Raw genomic sequence first — 16,592 nt, 5'->3', positions numbered from 1 at the left:
GGTCATCCTCCACTACGGTGGGGTTTGTATCTGGCGTCCGCAACTCATACCTAGTAAACTATCTTGTCCCGATGTTTCTGTACCGGGTTTGTTTATCTCACATTTTGCTTTACATTTGGTGTTGGACTATGTACAATGGAAGTTCTGTATATGTCCGGTTGTTATTATTTTCTGCCCGATTGAATAAAATAAAAATATTTGAAAAAAAAAAAAAAAAAAAACCTTGCAAATCCGTGCCTGCAATCCGATGCAGTGAAAATCCACCCCCTTTGAATGTTCCACTTACCAGACTAAGAGGACCCTTGGACAATATTGCATAAGGGTCAATCAAGCTTGTGTCCAGTAAGGAACTAGATGCATATCCTTATGGGCCATACACACTAAGATTTTCTGAAGACTTTTTCCTTTAGATTTACCAAAATCATATAATATGAGGTCAAACCTAAACACTCAATTTGTATGCAATCTGGCAGGCCCTTGCACTACATAGAAAAGGTAAATCTTCAGAAAATCTTATAGTTTAAGGCCCTTTAGGGCTGATGAGGAATGTTGCTCCCATCAAGTATATCAGCAGGGTATGGAACCATGGGGAAAGGAAAGCTCACAATAGTGTAATACCATATTAAAAATGTTATTAAATAAAAAGAAAATATTACACTCACATTGATCAGGATAAAAGCAGGCTTTGTAATGCATACAAGGATTCAATGTATCTACCGGACTGCAGAGCTCGATCGGGGCTGTACTTGGTCCCGGCGTGCGTTCCTTCGCTACCCGAAGTTACGTAGCGGCAAATATATATATATTTTTCTTCCAACAATTGCCCCCCTCCTCCTCCTCTATGATAGATTACACCCTCGCGTGCTGGAAAGATAATTAACAATGCCAAGCCCAGAGAGAGATGGAGTCAGTGCAGTGTTCCCGGGGCCTTTGAAGGTACCGCCCATCAGTGGATGCGGTGGCATCACGTTATCTCTCACTGACGTCAGTTCCTGTATCGGCGGCGCCATTTGCGTTCCAGGCTGGCTCCGCTGCGGCCGACGGCTTCCCCTACCGCCACTCCGAATCGCAGGAATTCGAGATAGAGATCGCATAGGGGGTGAATCGATATCGCGATTCACAAACTATTAATTTGTGCAACTCTAGTATTTGGTGCAACACAGACCCCTTCTGGATCAGGACAACAGGGCAAGGATCCAAAGCACACATCAAAAATTACCACAGTGGTTGAAGGAGAAAAAGGTGAATGTCCTTGTATGCCCTAGTCCAGAGCCCAGACTTTTTGATTGTTTTTTCCTGACATGTTAGTATTATATCTTTCACTTGAATGGTATAAGTTGCACCTAAAAAACAAATAGTGTCTGTCTTCATTTTAGGCTGCAAAGCAACAAAATGTGATTTTAACTGCTTGCCGACCGCCGCAAGTAGATTTACTGCGGCGGTCAGCCCCTGCCAGGCAGAGTGACGTTAATTAACGTCACTAGCCTGGGAGGGTCTGGGGAGCGAGCGCGCGCCCGCGGAGGCGCGCTCCCGCTCCCGCGCGGTCACGCACCCCCCCGCGCGTGTGACCAGCGGACCCGATGTCCGCCGGCCACTCGGCGATCGTCGGGGGAAGAGGGAGAATGTCAGGCAGCTTGTGTAAACAAGCTGCCTGTCATTCTCATCGCTGTAAAGACACTGATTACTCGGATCTAGTATGTAGATCCGTTGATCAGTGTCCTTACAGCTAGAGCCACAGCCAATCACAGTAAGAATCACGCCCCTAGGGACACACACAGCCCCTCCCTCCCAAATAAAGTTAACCCCTTCACTGCCAGTGTATTTTTACAGTAACAGTGCATATGTATAGCACTGATTACTGTAGAAATGTCACTGGTAACCCCAAAAGTGTCAAAAATGTCAGTCAAGGGTCCGATCTGTCCGCCGCAATGTCGCAGTACCGCAAAAAAAATCGCAGATCGCCGCCATTACGCGTTAAAAAAAAAACAACAAAAATGACAAAAATCTTTCCCTTTGTTAGTAAACGCGATAACTTTTGCGCAAACCAATCAAAATACGCTTTTTGCGATTTTTTTTACCAAACATAGGTAGGATAAAACAAATTGGCCAAAAATGTTAAAAAATTTTGATTTTTACATTTTTTTTTTGGGGGAATTTCATATAAAAAAATGTGAAAAATATTGCTATTTTTGCAAAATTGTCGCTATTTTTTTGTTTATAGCGCGTGATCAAAAAATCGCACAGGTGATCAAATACCACCAAAAGAAAGCTCTGTTTGTGGGAAAAAAAGGACGTCAAATTCGTTTAGGTACAGCGTCGCACGACCGCGCAATTGTCCGTTAAAGTCACGCAGTGCCGAATCGCAAAATACCCCCTGATCTTTTAGCAGGAAAATCCTCCGGGGCTTAAGTGGTTAAAAGGGGGATGATTCTTTTCTAAACCCTCTGTATATTGGTGCCTATAACACAGCTGTATTAGTTTTCATTCCTTGCAGTAACACTGATACAAGTGCTGTGTACCAGTATGAACCGAGGTCCATTTTACATTACCTAGCTCAGTGCGGAATGTCTGCCTCATGGATTTCCACTCCTCAGGGTCAGATTCACCTTCCTCGCGCAATAAGTCTACCATCAGGTACATAAGGTTCAACAGAACACTGAAATAAATAACAAACTATATAAATGTAGCAAATTAAGTGGAATATAGTGAGTTTTTAGAATACCACAGAATTTCTAACCAAATGTCATCTTACCGCAGATCTGTACTGTCAGATAGAGAAATCGCTGGTTTTCGAACAGCATTGCTACAGGCTGCGCTGTTTCTAGAATTAATGTGAAAAGTGCCAAATAAATTAAAATGTACTGTTTTGAACAATTGGACAACTGTATCACAGGCAAAAGTATAGCAATAAATTTGCTTACATGCTACTATTGGTCATATGCGACAAAGCTGCCTGGCTAAACCATAATGTTAAAAAACTTATTAGGAGTAAAAAAAAAATGGCATTCAAGAAATATAAATCAGAGGGCACAGTATCAGGTTTTCAGGCAATACAAGGAGGCAAATAAGAAAAGTAAATATGAAATCAAAATGGCTAAAATCAACTTTGAGAGACAAATAGCGGAGGATAGTAAAAAGAACCCTAAGAAATTCCTGAAATATATCAACAGCAAAAAAACAAGGGCAGAGCATGTTGCACACATAATTAACGATGAGGGGAGGATGGTTACAGATGACACTGAAAAGGCAACCCTGCTGAACGCTTTTTCTCCTCAGTCTTTACACAGGAAAAGGAGGGGTACACTGATCATGACTGTATGGTTAGCAGTAATTCACAGGACTTCCGCTATGGCTAACAGAGGGTGAAATCAAGGAAAGGCTGAATAAAATTAACACAAATAAATCACCAGGCCCGGATGGCATACATCCAAGAGTACTTAAAGAACCTAGTAAGACTATATCTAGACCACTGTTCCTGATCTTTGCTGACAGTATTATGACAGGAAATGTACCAGGTGATTGGAGGAAAGCTAACGTGATACTGATATTCAAAAAAGGGCAAAGGCATGTCCCGGGAAATTATAGGCCTGTCAGTCTGACATCGATAGTATGTAAACTTCTGGAGGGGATAAGGGACTATATCGTAGAGTTTGCTAAAGACAACATCATTAGCAGTAATCAGCACGGGTTTACAAATGGGTGTTCTTGTCAAACCAATCTCTTAACATTCTACGAGGAGGTGAGCTGTGAGCTAGATAGGGGGGGGGAGACCAGTGGATGTGTTGTCCCTGGATTTCGCTAAGGCGTTTGGATACAGTTCCCCACAAGCGGCTAAAAGGGTGTGTCCAAAGGGTGGTAATAAATAGCGCATACTCAGACTGGTCTGAGGTGGTAAGTGGGGTCCCCCAAGGCTCAGTCCTGGGACCAACCCTGTTTAATTTATTCATAAACAACATTGAGGACGGGATCAGTATTTCTATATCAGTTTTTGCAGATGACACAAAATTGGGCAGGGCAATAACTGCACGGCTTGAAGCAGAGTGGGCAACGACATGGCAAATGAGGTTTAATGTGGAGATGTGTAAGGTTTTGCCCTTGGGGACTAAAAACATATAAGCACAATACACTTTAGGGGGGAACCTTTGGGGGAATCAAAAATGGAGAAAGATCTGGGAGTCGTGGTAGAGGATAGACTAAGCAATAGCATGCAATGTCAAGTGGCAGCTGCCAAAGCCGGCAGAAAATTAGCATGCTTAAAGAAAGGGATGTATTCCAGAGATAAAACTATAATCCTACCACTTTATAAAACTCTGGTCTGACCACATCTGGAGTATTCTGTCCAGTTTTTTTTTTTTTTTTTTTTTTTTTTTAAATTGTAATTTTTATTGAGAATATAAGCAAAGATAAGGAACATACAAGGGGTAGGGAACCCCTAAGGAAAAACAATAACATTGCAAAGCATTTCAAAACAGTCCCAGTTGGAATATGCAAGTACTAAGGGACATATTAAGAGAGCAATATTACATTACACACCACAGTCTCTAAATGACAAGGAAGCAGATGGTACAATGGAGAGAGACCGCAATCGGCAAAAAACACAATATATTCATGAAAGAGTAGAGTCCTGGAGATCCCAGTCAGCCCATATAGTGTTAAACCGAGAGACTTCATCATGGACCGTAGCCGTTAGGAATTCCATTCTCCGGATCTCTAACACCAGGCGCTGGAAGAGGGCAGCATCAGGCGGACCCGCCTGCCGCCAGCACAACAGGATTGCTCTTCTGGCTGCAACCAGAAGATAAGATATCAAATGCCTAGTAGGTTTGGAGACCCCGGGGAAGGGGAGGCCTAGGAGGTAATGAAGGGGATACAGCGGGAAAGACAAGCCCGTCACTGTATCTTTGACCCCACCATATCCCAAAAGGGTTGAAGGAGAGGACATTGCCAGAAAATATGAAAAAGAGTGTGCCCACACCAGTGCCGCAACGCCAACAAGTAGCTGTGCACGTCAGATCAATCCTATGTAATTTAGCCGGGATCCTGTACTAGAATAACAAGATTTTTAAAGTAGTCTCCCTCTGCACCACACACCGGGAAGATTTGAAAGCCGCAGTCCAGATCTTATCCCACATCTGCAGAGAAATAGGCTTCTGTAATATATCAGACCATTTACGCATATAGGAGGTGGGTATCCTCCGCCAAAGGCTGGGCATCGTGTAAAAGATTATAAATACTGGAGACTAAATGTCTCTGTTGAGGCCCCTGAGCCGTCAGCTGTTCAAAGGTCGTGGGCAGCTCCAGAGTCAAAGAGTCCATCAGTGAATGAAACAAGTGTCGGTCTTGCAGATAAAAGTAAATATGTTTAGGGATGCCATGTTTAGGGATTTCTCTCGCAGAGTTTCAAAGTAGTACAAAGTGCGTGTGACCGGGTGGACGAGGTTACGAAGCTGAAACAGAGGGGCCTGCAACCACCTCCACACCCGCCCCATCTGTAATCCATCAGAGATGGAGGGGTTAAATAAAACACTAGTGAGCAGCGGGCATGGCGAAGAGAGAGAGCACTTACTATAACACCTGAGCCATACGTCCAAGGAACACAGCATAGGGGCAAGGCACATACCCCGCAGAATTCTATCAGAGTGTAAATTAGCTGACCATAATAAGGAACAAGGGTGGACCGGAAAAAGCACACCCCGTTCAATCTCCAACCACCGGTTGGGGGCCACCAGGGATGACCAGGAGGCCGCCACCCTGAGATGGGAAGCAAAATAGTATTTAATCATATCAGGCGCCCCCGATCCCCCTCTCCGCTGCAGAGAGAAGACCACAGAACTGGCTACCCTGTGGACCTTGTCATTCCAAATAAAATGCCAAAAGCGACGCTGCAAGGATTTTAGCTGGGACATGGGCACCTGAACCGGCAAAGTGTCAAAAAAATAAAGTAGTCTAGGCAAAATGGACATTTTAAGGACATTAATCCGGACTAAAAGCGAAAGGGAATACTCCATCCACTGACGCAAGGAGCCCAGGAGCTCTCTAAACAAGGGAACAAAATTCTGCTGGTAAAGGGTATCGTAGGAAGGTGTAAGTTTAATCCCCAGATAAGAAAGGGCAGACGAGCACCAACGACAGGGATAAGACTCCTGCAGTTGGGACAGTAGTCCAGGGGGCATATGAAGGGGCAAGGCCTCTGTCTTAGTAGTATTAACTTTATAACCGTAAATGGCACTGAAAGACGACAACACTGCGTGAAGGGATGGTAAAGACAGCAAGGGGTTGGTGAGGGTCAGGAGAATGTCGTCTGCAAATAAAGACAAGGTGTACTCCCTCTGTCTCATCAGCACCCCACTGATGTCAGGATGCTGTCTAATGGCCTCCGCCAAGGGCTCCAAACAAAGTATAAACAACAAGGGGGACAATGGGAACCCCTGACGGGTACCATTATGCATCTCAAAAGAGGGTGACAAATGCAGACGACAACCGCACCTGAGCCGTTGCTGGCGAGTAGAGGGCCTCCAAGGCCTTATAAAAAGGGACCCTGAAAGCCAAAGCGCTTCATGGTCGCAAAAAGGTACAGCCAACTCAGGCGGTCCAAGGCCTTCTGGGCATCTAAACTCAGCACCAAGGTCGGGCGGGGATACCTATTTAGAGGATCAATCAGATCTATGGTGCGCCTAGTATTCTCACCCGCGTGGCGGGACAAAAACCCCACCTGGTCCCTATTAGTTTAGGTATAAGGAGAGACAACCTATTAGCAAGTATCTTTGTGAAAATTTTGTAATCCAAGTTTAACAGGGCTATAGGGCGGTAATTATCGGGGAGGGAAGGGTCTGGTTTCAGGATAACAAGTATGAAGGAGTGGGTGAATTGGGGATGGGGAGTCTTCCCTTTGAGCAAGGAGGCGTACAACTTTAGTAAATGAGGTGCCAGTATGGGCTGGAAAGTTTTATAGTAAAGGTATGGGAGACCATCAGGGCCAGGAGACTTCTGGGAAGGGAGTTCTTTAATCGTAGCGGCCAACTCCTCCACCGTAATGTCAGCATTCAGTTTAGACAGGGCAGAAGCGGATAATTTTGGAAGGGACAGATCTTTAAAAAAAGTCATCAAAACGATCCTGAATAAAGGTGAAGCGGTTTTCAGGAGTAAGATAGTTGTAGAGCTTGCAGTGAAAAGTACCAAACACTTTAGCCATAGCGTACGGGCAGTGTGTAGGGGTTCCATCGGGCGGACCCAAAAGGTCAGGGACCGAGTGAAAGGGCCGGGGCCTAAGTTTATTAACCAACATCCTGTGGGGCTTATTAGAAAACTCATAAAATTTCTGCTTAGCCCAAGATAGGGACTTGGCCACTCTTGACAGGTCGAGGGATTTAATACGCTCTCGGAGGTGTACGACCGTCCTAAGCTTTGCCACCGAGGGAGAAGCCGGGCCTCCATCGACCGCAGGTCAGCCAGAAGGGAGGCCCCTTGACAACCGGCTTCCTTCTTCAACTTAGAGCCCTCAGCAATGCAAGAGCCCCGAAAGACGGCCTTGTGAGCCTCCCAGAGTGTAGAAACATTGTCCACGGAACCCTCATTAAGAGTAAAAAATTCCGCCAGGCCAGAAGCCAGTCTATCACGAATGACCGGGGTCTGGCGAAGGCATTCATTGAGACTCCAATGGCAGGTCCTCGTTGAGGTAGAGGCAAGAGACAGCTCCAGGACCACAGGTGCGTAAACCGACCAGATGATCGGGAGTATCTCACAGTGCACTGTAGAGGGGATGAGGGGAGCGGAAACCAGGAAATGATCCAGTCTAGAGTGCATTTTGTGCGCCGGGGAGTAGAAGGTGAACTGTTTAGAAGTATGATGTTTAACCCGCCAGGAGTCAAAAAGCTTATGCGCCCGCACGCACTTACGGAAAGCCCTGGACTGGGCCACCAGGCGGCGTGACAGGGTATCACACACAAGGGGTTGCCTATCCCTATGAGGGGACATCACTAAGTTAAAATCTCCCCCGACCACCATGAAGGGTTGAGCAAAACGGGAGACCTTCTCCATGACAGCATCTAGAAAGGCTATTTGCCCTGTATTAGGAGCATACACATTAAGCAGAGTAAATGAGGAGCCTGGGGTGGGGGGTGGTGTGGGAGGGGTTTGACCTGTTGTCACTGTTTATGGTTGTTGCCCTGCGTGGCATTGTCTTGTCTGTTTTTTTGTGCAAAAATTCAATAAAAACAAATTTTCAAAAAAAAAAAGCAGAGTAAATGAGGTAGACTGGTATTCACAAACCAAGGCAAAGACACGTCCCTGAGGGTCCAGGTACTTGTCCCGAACCCTGAGTGGACATGACCTCCGAATCATAACTGCCACTCCCCCCTTACCGGATGGATCGCTAGCTACATAAGAGGTAGGGAAGACCCTGGATGCAAACTTGAACGACTCCCCCGCCCTAAAATGCATCTCCTGGATCAAAATAACATCCGCGCCCGAGGAGCGGAACTCCTTGAGAACCAGGCATCGCTTCTGTATCGAGTTCAGGCCCTTAATGTTATAAGATAGAATTTTCAACGCCATCTACAGAAGGAACCGGAACAGAGGAACAGAGCAGTGTACATAACAGACCCAACATGTACACACAAATTAAACAAGTAGTAGGCACCCGTATTACTTTGCGCTGTCTGTGGCAGGGCCGACGACCCAGCACAGAGGCACCATCCCCAGAGGGCCAATAGACCCAAGAGGGTTGAAAAGGAGAGCTGCCCAACCAGGACCAAAGAACATAGAAAACATTGCAATGTTACAAACCTATAGAGAAACAGAAAAAAAAATAAAAAGAACCAAGAGTCCACAAAAAACATGTGTGAAAAAACTGAGGCGGCATGGCACCTCAGAGCGCCGGGTGAAAACCCCCGGGCACAATAGGGCAACATGGGAGCTCCCGGGTAGGGACTTCTCCAAACAAAAAGGAAAAAAGGAGCGGGAATACCCGCCGACACTCCAGCAGATGAAAAACAGGCAAACCAAAAGAAAAAAAGAACAGAAACCCCATGGGGGGTTCAGGGCTACCTAGGGTCAGGTAGCAAAAAACCTTTTGAAAGGCCACAAAAGATAACTCCTGGAGGAGGGAGAGATGAACCAGCAAGCAGTCACACAGTCACTCTTCAGGTGGGGGGGTCTGGAAGGCCTGGATCGCTGAGAGGTGAAAGACGACCCACGACGCGGTCCCTTGGCAGGTGTCCACATACGATTCGGCGTCACTGGCAAAGGACAGAGAGAGGGCAGGTGTTGAGGCATCTCCTCATCCGGGAGGGGAGGGATACCCAGACCCTTGATGAAAGCTTCACTCTCGTAGAGATCCTGCATGCTGTGTTGTACTCCACCTTTAGAGACTATAAGGCGGAAAGGGAAGCCCCAGTAATAGGGGACACGGTGACGCTGTAGGTGTGCAGTCACGGGTCGGAGATTCCGTCTCTTGCCAAGAGTAATTGGGGAAAGATCATTGAATATCTGGATTCTGCTCCCCTGATATTCCACTTGAGATCTCGTACGGGTGGCCAAGGTCAAAGCTTCCTTGCTATCATAGTAGTGAAAACGTACAATGACGTCTCGTGGCCTGGCACCAAACGGTGGTTTAGGGCCCAGGGACCTGTGCGCACGGTCCAATCACCATTCAGTCAATGTCCACTATGTTAGGTGCCAGATTATTAAATAAGCCAAGAAGATAAGCACAGAGGTTATTATCCCCCACTGTTTCAGGGATGCCCCTGAACCTGAGATTCTGACGTCTCTCCCTGTTCTCCAGGTCTTCCTGTTGTAACTGGAGCTCCGTCACTGAGTTTTTTAGGGCCGCGTTGTCTTCCTCTAAAACTTGTACATATTGCACCACATCGTCCACTTCTGTCTCCAGGGCATCAGTGCGTTACCCGATTTGAGTAATTTCCCCCCTGAGTTCCTGAGAAAGCTTGCCCACTTCAGCGGCAATAGTCCGTGTAATTTGGAACAACAGGGCCTGAAGCTTATCATCCATTATGGCCGGGGTGTGCACTGCTTGATCAGCCAGGGGAGATTGGTGCAACAGGGCCAGAGTACCGATGGAGGGGTCTGCGACCACGCCATTGTCTGCTCCGCCGTCCGCGGCCGAGAACGGATTCGGCTGAGAAATTGAGGCCGGGGATTGCAGCCTAGTCGGGAACCGATCCATGGCGGCCTGTGAGCGCGGCTCCTGTGACACGGAATAGGCCTGTTCTTGCTGGCCTATTTTCCCCATGGGGTGCCCCAGATATTCAGGACCAATTAGAGCTTACCCCCGGTGCTGAAGATGCGGATAGAAGCTGTGCGGGGATCGCGGAGCTTCGGCGGGTTCCGGAGCTCAGGAGTTATGCGTCCGCCATGTCGAAGAGCCGCGCATGCACCTCATTCTGTCCAGTTTTGGTCGCCAGTCCCCAGGAGGGATGTGTTGTAGCTGGAGAGAGTCCAGAGAAGGGCAACTAAACTAATTAGGGGATTGGAGGACCTTAATTATGAAGAGCGTCTGCAATCGCTTGATTTATTCTCCCTGGAGGAGAGACGCCTGAGAGGGGACATGATAGCAATTTATAAATACCTCAATAGTGATCGCCACATAGAAAAAAAGCTATTCAGTTGAAAGGATTGCATGAGGACTTGAGGGCATACAATGCGATTAGAGGAGAAGCGTTTTAACCTCAGGTAACGCAGGGGGTTCTTTACTGTTAGGACTACAGGATTGTGGAATTCTCTACCACAAGAGGTGGTTTTTGCGGGAAGTATGGTTGCTTTCAAAAGACTCTTGGACGTACATCTCAATGATCAGAACATTCAGGGGTATGAGAGATGATTACGGCCACACACACCTACACAGGTTGAACTGGAAGGACTATTGTCTTTATTCAACCTCAACTGCTATGTAACTATGTATATATCTAAGAACATTAGCTCCACAAACACATTTTGCAGTCCTTTGTATTACCCATAGCAAAATTCTTATTCCATTTAACCTAGCTAAAACCAGGAATCTCTTGTTGTGCAGTAGAAAATTGTGTTGGAATTACCACTTAGCAAAGCACCTTGTGCATATGTTGCCTTGCCAAGCAACATAGATTTTTTTATTTTTTTTTTCCTTGTTCAAATATTTTATTTTGTAAAAGAAACAGGCATTACAACAAAATATGGCAAGGAATAAATGCAGGTTGTAAACAATTTACAAAAATAACAACATACAAGCTAGTGACAATAAGATGGGTATCTCATATTCATAAACAAAGATGTTAACGTTGTAGGAAAACCACAAGCCTAGAAGGCAGATAATTAAGTGGGTCTGTGCGGTAGTAATAATGGGTGCAAGAGTTTGTGAATTGGGGGCCCACTTGTCAAATGATGTATGAGATTGTTTCTTTAGTAGAAGTAACATGTCTAACATCTGATCCGAGATGAGAGATCATTTTTTAGACGTGGTCCATGTAGTAGTGAGTAGACCATTCTATCTCATGTGTTATTAAGGGGTGGGTTGGTGTGGACAAGGTTGTACCTTGGCATTGGTCGTGATTGATAGAGGAAAATTCAGATTGATGGAATTGTACTCAAGAGGGGAAAGGATGTCACTTTATTTGAATTGAGTTTTCAGCACAGAATATATCACAGAAGTCTCACGGAATATTATTTATATGTTATTTACATTTTGATGGGCTTTGATTTTGGACTTTTTCACACACATGATATATTTATATTTTGCTGAATTGTTTCAGAATCATGTTTATTTAGAGAGTTAAAGATAGTTGATAAAATCTTAAACACTTCGGACCAGAAGGTGCATGCTATGGGGCATTCCCACCTAAAACAAAGAGGGGAGTTTTGAGGTAAGTATTTGGAGATCCTGGCTGGGACCAGGTACCATCTGGAGAGAACCTTGTAGTTAGTTTCAAGTGCTACTATATTTGGTGAGGCAGATGTAGTTGCTTGTCAGATTTGTGACCATTCTGCTCTATCTAGTGTGGGATTGAGGGCCCTCTCCCATTTGTTGGTGTAGGTTGGTGGGAGGGCCGTTTGGTGAGATAGGAGTTGGACATACAAGTCTGATATGAGCCCTCGTCTATGTGGGTCGGTTTTTCACGTGCATTCAAATGTTGGGAAATCTGAGGCACTGTCGTGAGTAGGTGTAGTTTGAGCATAGAAGTGTTTAATTTGCAGGTAATGAAAAAGTTCTCCGGCAGGAAGACTATAAGTTTCAGATAACATAGGACTTGGAAGGTGCTAGAGTCAAAGAAGTTATATGCCCGAATTAGGCCTGCGGCAGACCAGGCAGAGGAAAAGGTCCGGGAGGACCAGGCTGGGTAAAATAAAGGGTTTCGGAGGAACGCAGAGGGGTGTGAGGGGATTGAAGGCTGAAGAGTTGTCAAAGCCTGTCCCCTATGGTTAGGCCATGTTTGGCAATGGGGTTAGCGATGGCTCTATGCTGAGAAGGTTCTAGCCATAATAGATTTGCTGTAGAGAGTGGATTGCAATCCACGGCTTCCAATGTGACCCACAATAGGACTTCTTTAGTAGCGTTCTATTTAGGGAGTTGTGCCAACTGTGCTGCGTAGTAGTATTTGGTGAAATTGGGTGCGCTGAGCCCGCCCCGGATATGCGGCAAATACAACATTGTTCTGGGGAGACGGGGCTTGGTTTTGCCCCATCTATTTTGAGATGTTCTTATTTGCAGGGTGCGCAAATAATAGGCTGGGACTGGTATCGGAAGCACCCGAAAGAGAAAGAATTTTTGGGAAGTATCGACATCTTGACTACTGTTATTCTTCCCATCCATGAAAGTGGCAGAGAGGACAAATTTGAAATGAGGTTGGTGAGATTTGATAACATTGGGGGGTAGTTGGCAGAGTAGAGTTCTCCTGGGTTCGCTGTAAGGTTGATGCCTAAATAAGAGATGTGAGAGAGAACCCAGGGGAACGAGAGGGAGACACTTAAGTGTTCCTGGGGTAGGGAAATGTTTATAGCTATTGATTTCTTTGGGTTAACTACAAGTCCAGAGTCATTTCCAAATCGAGTAAGGGTGTCAAGTAGAATGAGAGATGAAATAAGAGAAGCGATGAGAAAGACCAGAACGTCATCTGCAAATAGGCAGAGTTTATGTTGATGTCCCCCTAGTTCAATGCCCCGTTTATTAGGGTTAGAGCGTATTAGGATTGCCAGGGGCTCAATTGCTAAGGCAAAGAGAAAGGGGGAGAGGGGGCAGCCTTGTCTATTGCCTCGTTCGATTGGGAGGGGGGTCTGAAAGAAATCCTGAGTAGTAAACGAAAGCTTAGGTTTTTGGTAGAGAGCGGAGATCCATCATAGGAAATGTGTGCCAAAACCATAACGACGGAGAATTGAGTTGAGGTAGGGCCAAGATAGTGAGTCAAAGGCTTTTGCGTATGTCTAGGGAAAGAAAGCATGAGGGTATATGACGTGTTCGTGCTACATGGGCTAAAAGAGTCGCTCAACGTATATTATCTCCTACCTGGCGAGATGGGATGAATCCCGTTGGGTCTTTATGAACCATGGTACCAATGATGGTGTTGAGACGGGTGGAGAGAACCTAGGCTAGTAGTTTGAGGACTATATTAAGTATAGATATGGGTCTGTAATTGGACCAAGAGGTATCATCAGTATTAGGTTTGGGAATCATGGATATAGCAGCTGTGAGTGGATCGGTGTGAAAGGAACGGCCTCCTAGTAAAGAGTTGAGTGTCCTAACTAGCGGAGGAATCAGTACGGATGCAAAATGCATATAGTAAGTAGCCGAGAAACCGTCTGGACCTGGTCGTTTACGCGGTTTCAGGGATTTTGATTGTAGTGTTTCTTCAACGTTGATGGGCTTGTCTAATGCTTCCCGGTGTGAGGGTGATAGTAGCGCAAGGGCAACAGTGGAGAGGAGGGTGTCCATCTGAGTTTGATCAAACGTTTTTGGAACTTTATAGAGAGCAAAGAGTTTGGTTTGCAACTCTCAAAGGATTTTGAGGGAATTGCTGGAGATATTTTTAGGCGAATAGGTTTGGGAGTGTATTTAGCTTTGCGAAGTGTCAAGGCCAGAAATGTGTCTGGTTTGTTGGCTTTCATGTAGAGAGTGTGCTTTGATTTCTTAAGAAGCTTTTCTGCTGACTCCATCAGGAAGAGGTCTAGCTCAATACGTGCTTTGTCTAAGGTCTGTTTATTTAATGAGGGTGAGTTTTGAAACTCCTCCGAGGCTTTATAAAAGGCTTCTTCTAGACGTCTATGTAGGAAGCGCTTCTCTTTACGTAGATGTGAAGCTTGTCTAATATAGACCCCTATTATAACAGTTTTGTGGGCTTCCCATAAAGTCAGCGGGGGTGTGGTTCAGGAGACTCATTATTGACTATGTAGTCCTTAAAGGTGTTTTCAATCTCTAGTCGGTGAGTGGGATTGGCCAATATGCTATAATTTATCTGCCAAGAATGATGGTTAGGTCTGGGTACGATAGAGAAAGAAGTGACAACTGCATTGTGATCATGCCAGGTGCAGGGTATGATGCATGAGGTAAGAAGTGGGGAGGTACTGATGTTGATCAGCATATGATCAATCCAGGAAAGCATTTTGTGTGGTAGCGAATAGTGAGTGTATTGACGTCTCTACGGGTTTTGCTCACGCCAGGAACCTAATAGTGAATGTTGGTTCAGGGTATTTTTTTGGGGGGCATAGAATGAGACCACTGTGACCTCACTATCTAGAAGGTGGCCTGTTAGTATAAAGCAGCATCCCTCTGGGTCTCATCTCTTTTTGAAGGGTGAATGGCATGGATCTATGGAATGCTATCAATACCCCTCATTGATTAGTGGAGGCAGAGGCTGTGTAGACTTGTGGAAATTGGTGACCGAAGTGTTTTGGTGTTGAATGTGTAGAGAAATGTGTCTCCTGAAGACAAAACCACGTGTATGGATATCAAAGAGAATGATCGGAATGCTTTTACTTACTTGGAGGGGGAATTGAGGCCTTGTACATTTAGCGTCAGCATATTCAGGGATGACATTGTAATGTGCAGATGGAGCTAATTAATAATATGACTATAGCCCCAGGAGCAAGGGTCTCTCTCTGGGTGAGGAAAGGAAGAAGGGAGGGTAGGACCAAGGGGCAAAGAGAAGGGGCAGGAGGGGGTAAGATACAGAAGGATTTTAGTGGGCAGTTGCAGTTACATTGATGTTTTTATAATTGTATTGTTTCAATGGTGTTTTAAATGAAGGATAAATAAATATGTAAGGATTTCATCACAATTGTTTTTTGATTCGTTGGTTGCCCTTTAAGTCCCAATAGAGGATGGAATAATGGTATTGCAACTGGGCACTAGAAACATGAACTGCAGGTATACTGCTCTGCCATTGAAGGAAAAAAGGAACTAAGGGAACATTTGAATTTGTTGGTTGTATCTCCGGCAGGTCCCATCTTGGTAGTATGACTTCTACTAGGAAGAAAGCCGCTCAGGTGCAAGTTCAGCACTCGGTGCAGGTCAGATCCGCCATCCAAGCATATAGACATCCAAAAGAGAGAGACCGCACTCGAGAGATGTTAAATAAAAATCCTTAGGACTCCTTTATTCTCCATAAATCCAACAGACAGCAGACAGACAGTGCAATACACGGACAGACGTGTCGGGTTGACGCGTTTCACGATAAAAATCGCTTACTCATAACCACACACCTTGAGACTGTGGATGCCAGCAACCTTTTGTAGATAAACCAAGTAAAAGGTGGATAGGAATGTAATTGCTTACACCCTGAGTTAATTGATACGAGAAGGCACACAGCTGTTCATTTAGCAGTCCACAATCTCAAGCTGAAGACATTTGATTACAAAACATGTCTCCCTCCTTGCAGGAGATACCTCCAAAGATGTGGGGCAGCGATGGGAGCTAAGTTCTCCCCCTCTCTCGCCAACCTTTATATGGGCTGGTGGGAGAGACCCCACATCTTTGGAGGTGGAAATCCCTTCAGAGATCAGATCGCTCTGTTTCTTAGATACATTGACGATCTGATCTTTGTCTGCCATCGGGACGTCAGTATAGAGGCATTCCTGGAATACCTTAACAACAACTCTCTGAACCTTAAATTTACGGGACATAGTAGTCCAGATAGAATTGAGTTCCTGGATGTTGCCCTGAGCCACTCTAATGACAAAGTCATTACTAATTTGTATAGAAAACCACTTTCAGGGAACAGTCTTTTACATGCTAAATCCAGTCATCCTATACACACAGTCAAAGGAATACCTGTGGGACAGTTTCTACGATTACGCAGGATATGCAGTAACATCTCAGATTTCAAATTGGAGGCTGTTTCCCTACAAACTAGGTTTCTTGCCCGGGGATATCCGAGATGGATGATTGATAGAGCTTACATCATAGCCCTTAACAGTGACCGCAGTGACCTTTTGGACAATAATAGATCCTCTAATTCCAGAGACTATCGGGTTAAAACCCGTGATCTCATGTCCCACAAACATGCCAAATATAAAGCAAACAAAAAATCCAATACATGTACCAAATTTACCAGACCAGTTCCTTCCATCACACTATCCCTTCCCTATAGTTTGGAGTTTCAGAAAGTCAAAGC

General features: G+C 45.3%; 1 protein-coding gene across 2 annotated transcripts in view; it reads right to left on the bottom strand.

The window, feature by feature from the left end:
* Nucleotides 1-16,592, bottom strand: part of STRIP1 (striatin interacting protein 1) — a 652,163-nt gene that overhangs the window by 384,165 nt on the left and 251,406 nt on the right. For both annotated transcript variants that reach the window (XM_082245809.1, XM_082245810.1), the window contains exons 6-7: nt 2,753-2,821; nt 2,550-2,656 (exon numbers count right to left, since the gene is read on the bottom strand). In XM_082245809.1, the coding sequence (XP_082101935.1) occupies nt 2,550-2,656; nt 2,753-2,821 (176 nt within the window). The remainder of the gene's footprint in view (nt 1-2,549; nt 2,657-2,752; nt 2,822-16,592) is intronic.

The sequence above is a fragment of the Pelophylax lessonae genome (genome assembly GCF_965119305.1).
Source record: "Pelophylax lessonae genome assembly, chromosome: 2".
In the NCBI taxonomy this organism is placed as follows: Eukaryota; Metazoa; Chordata; class Amphibia; order Anura; family Ranidae; genus Pelophylax; species Pelophylax lessonae.
Note: the sequence above shows the minus strand (reverse complement) of the source record. Positions and strands in the feature narration are given on the sequence as shown.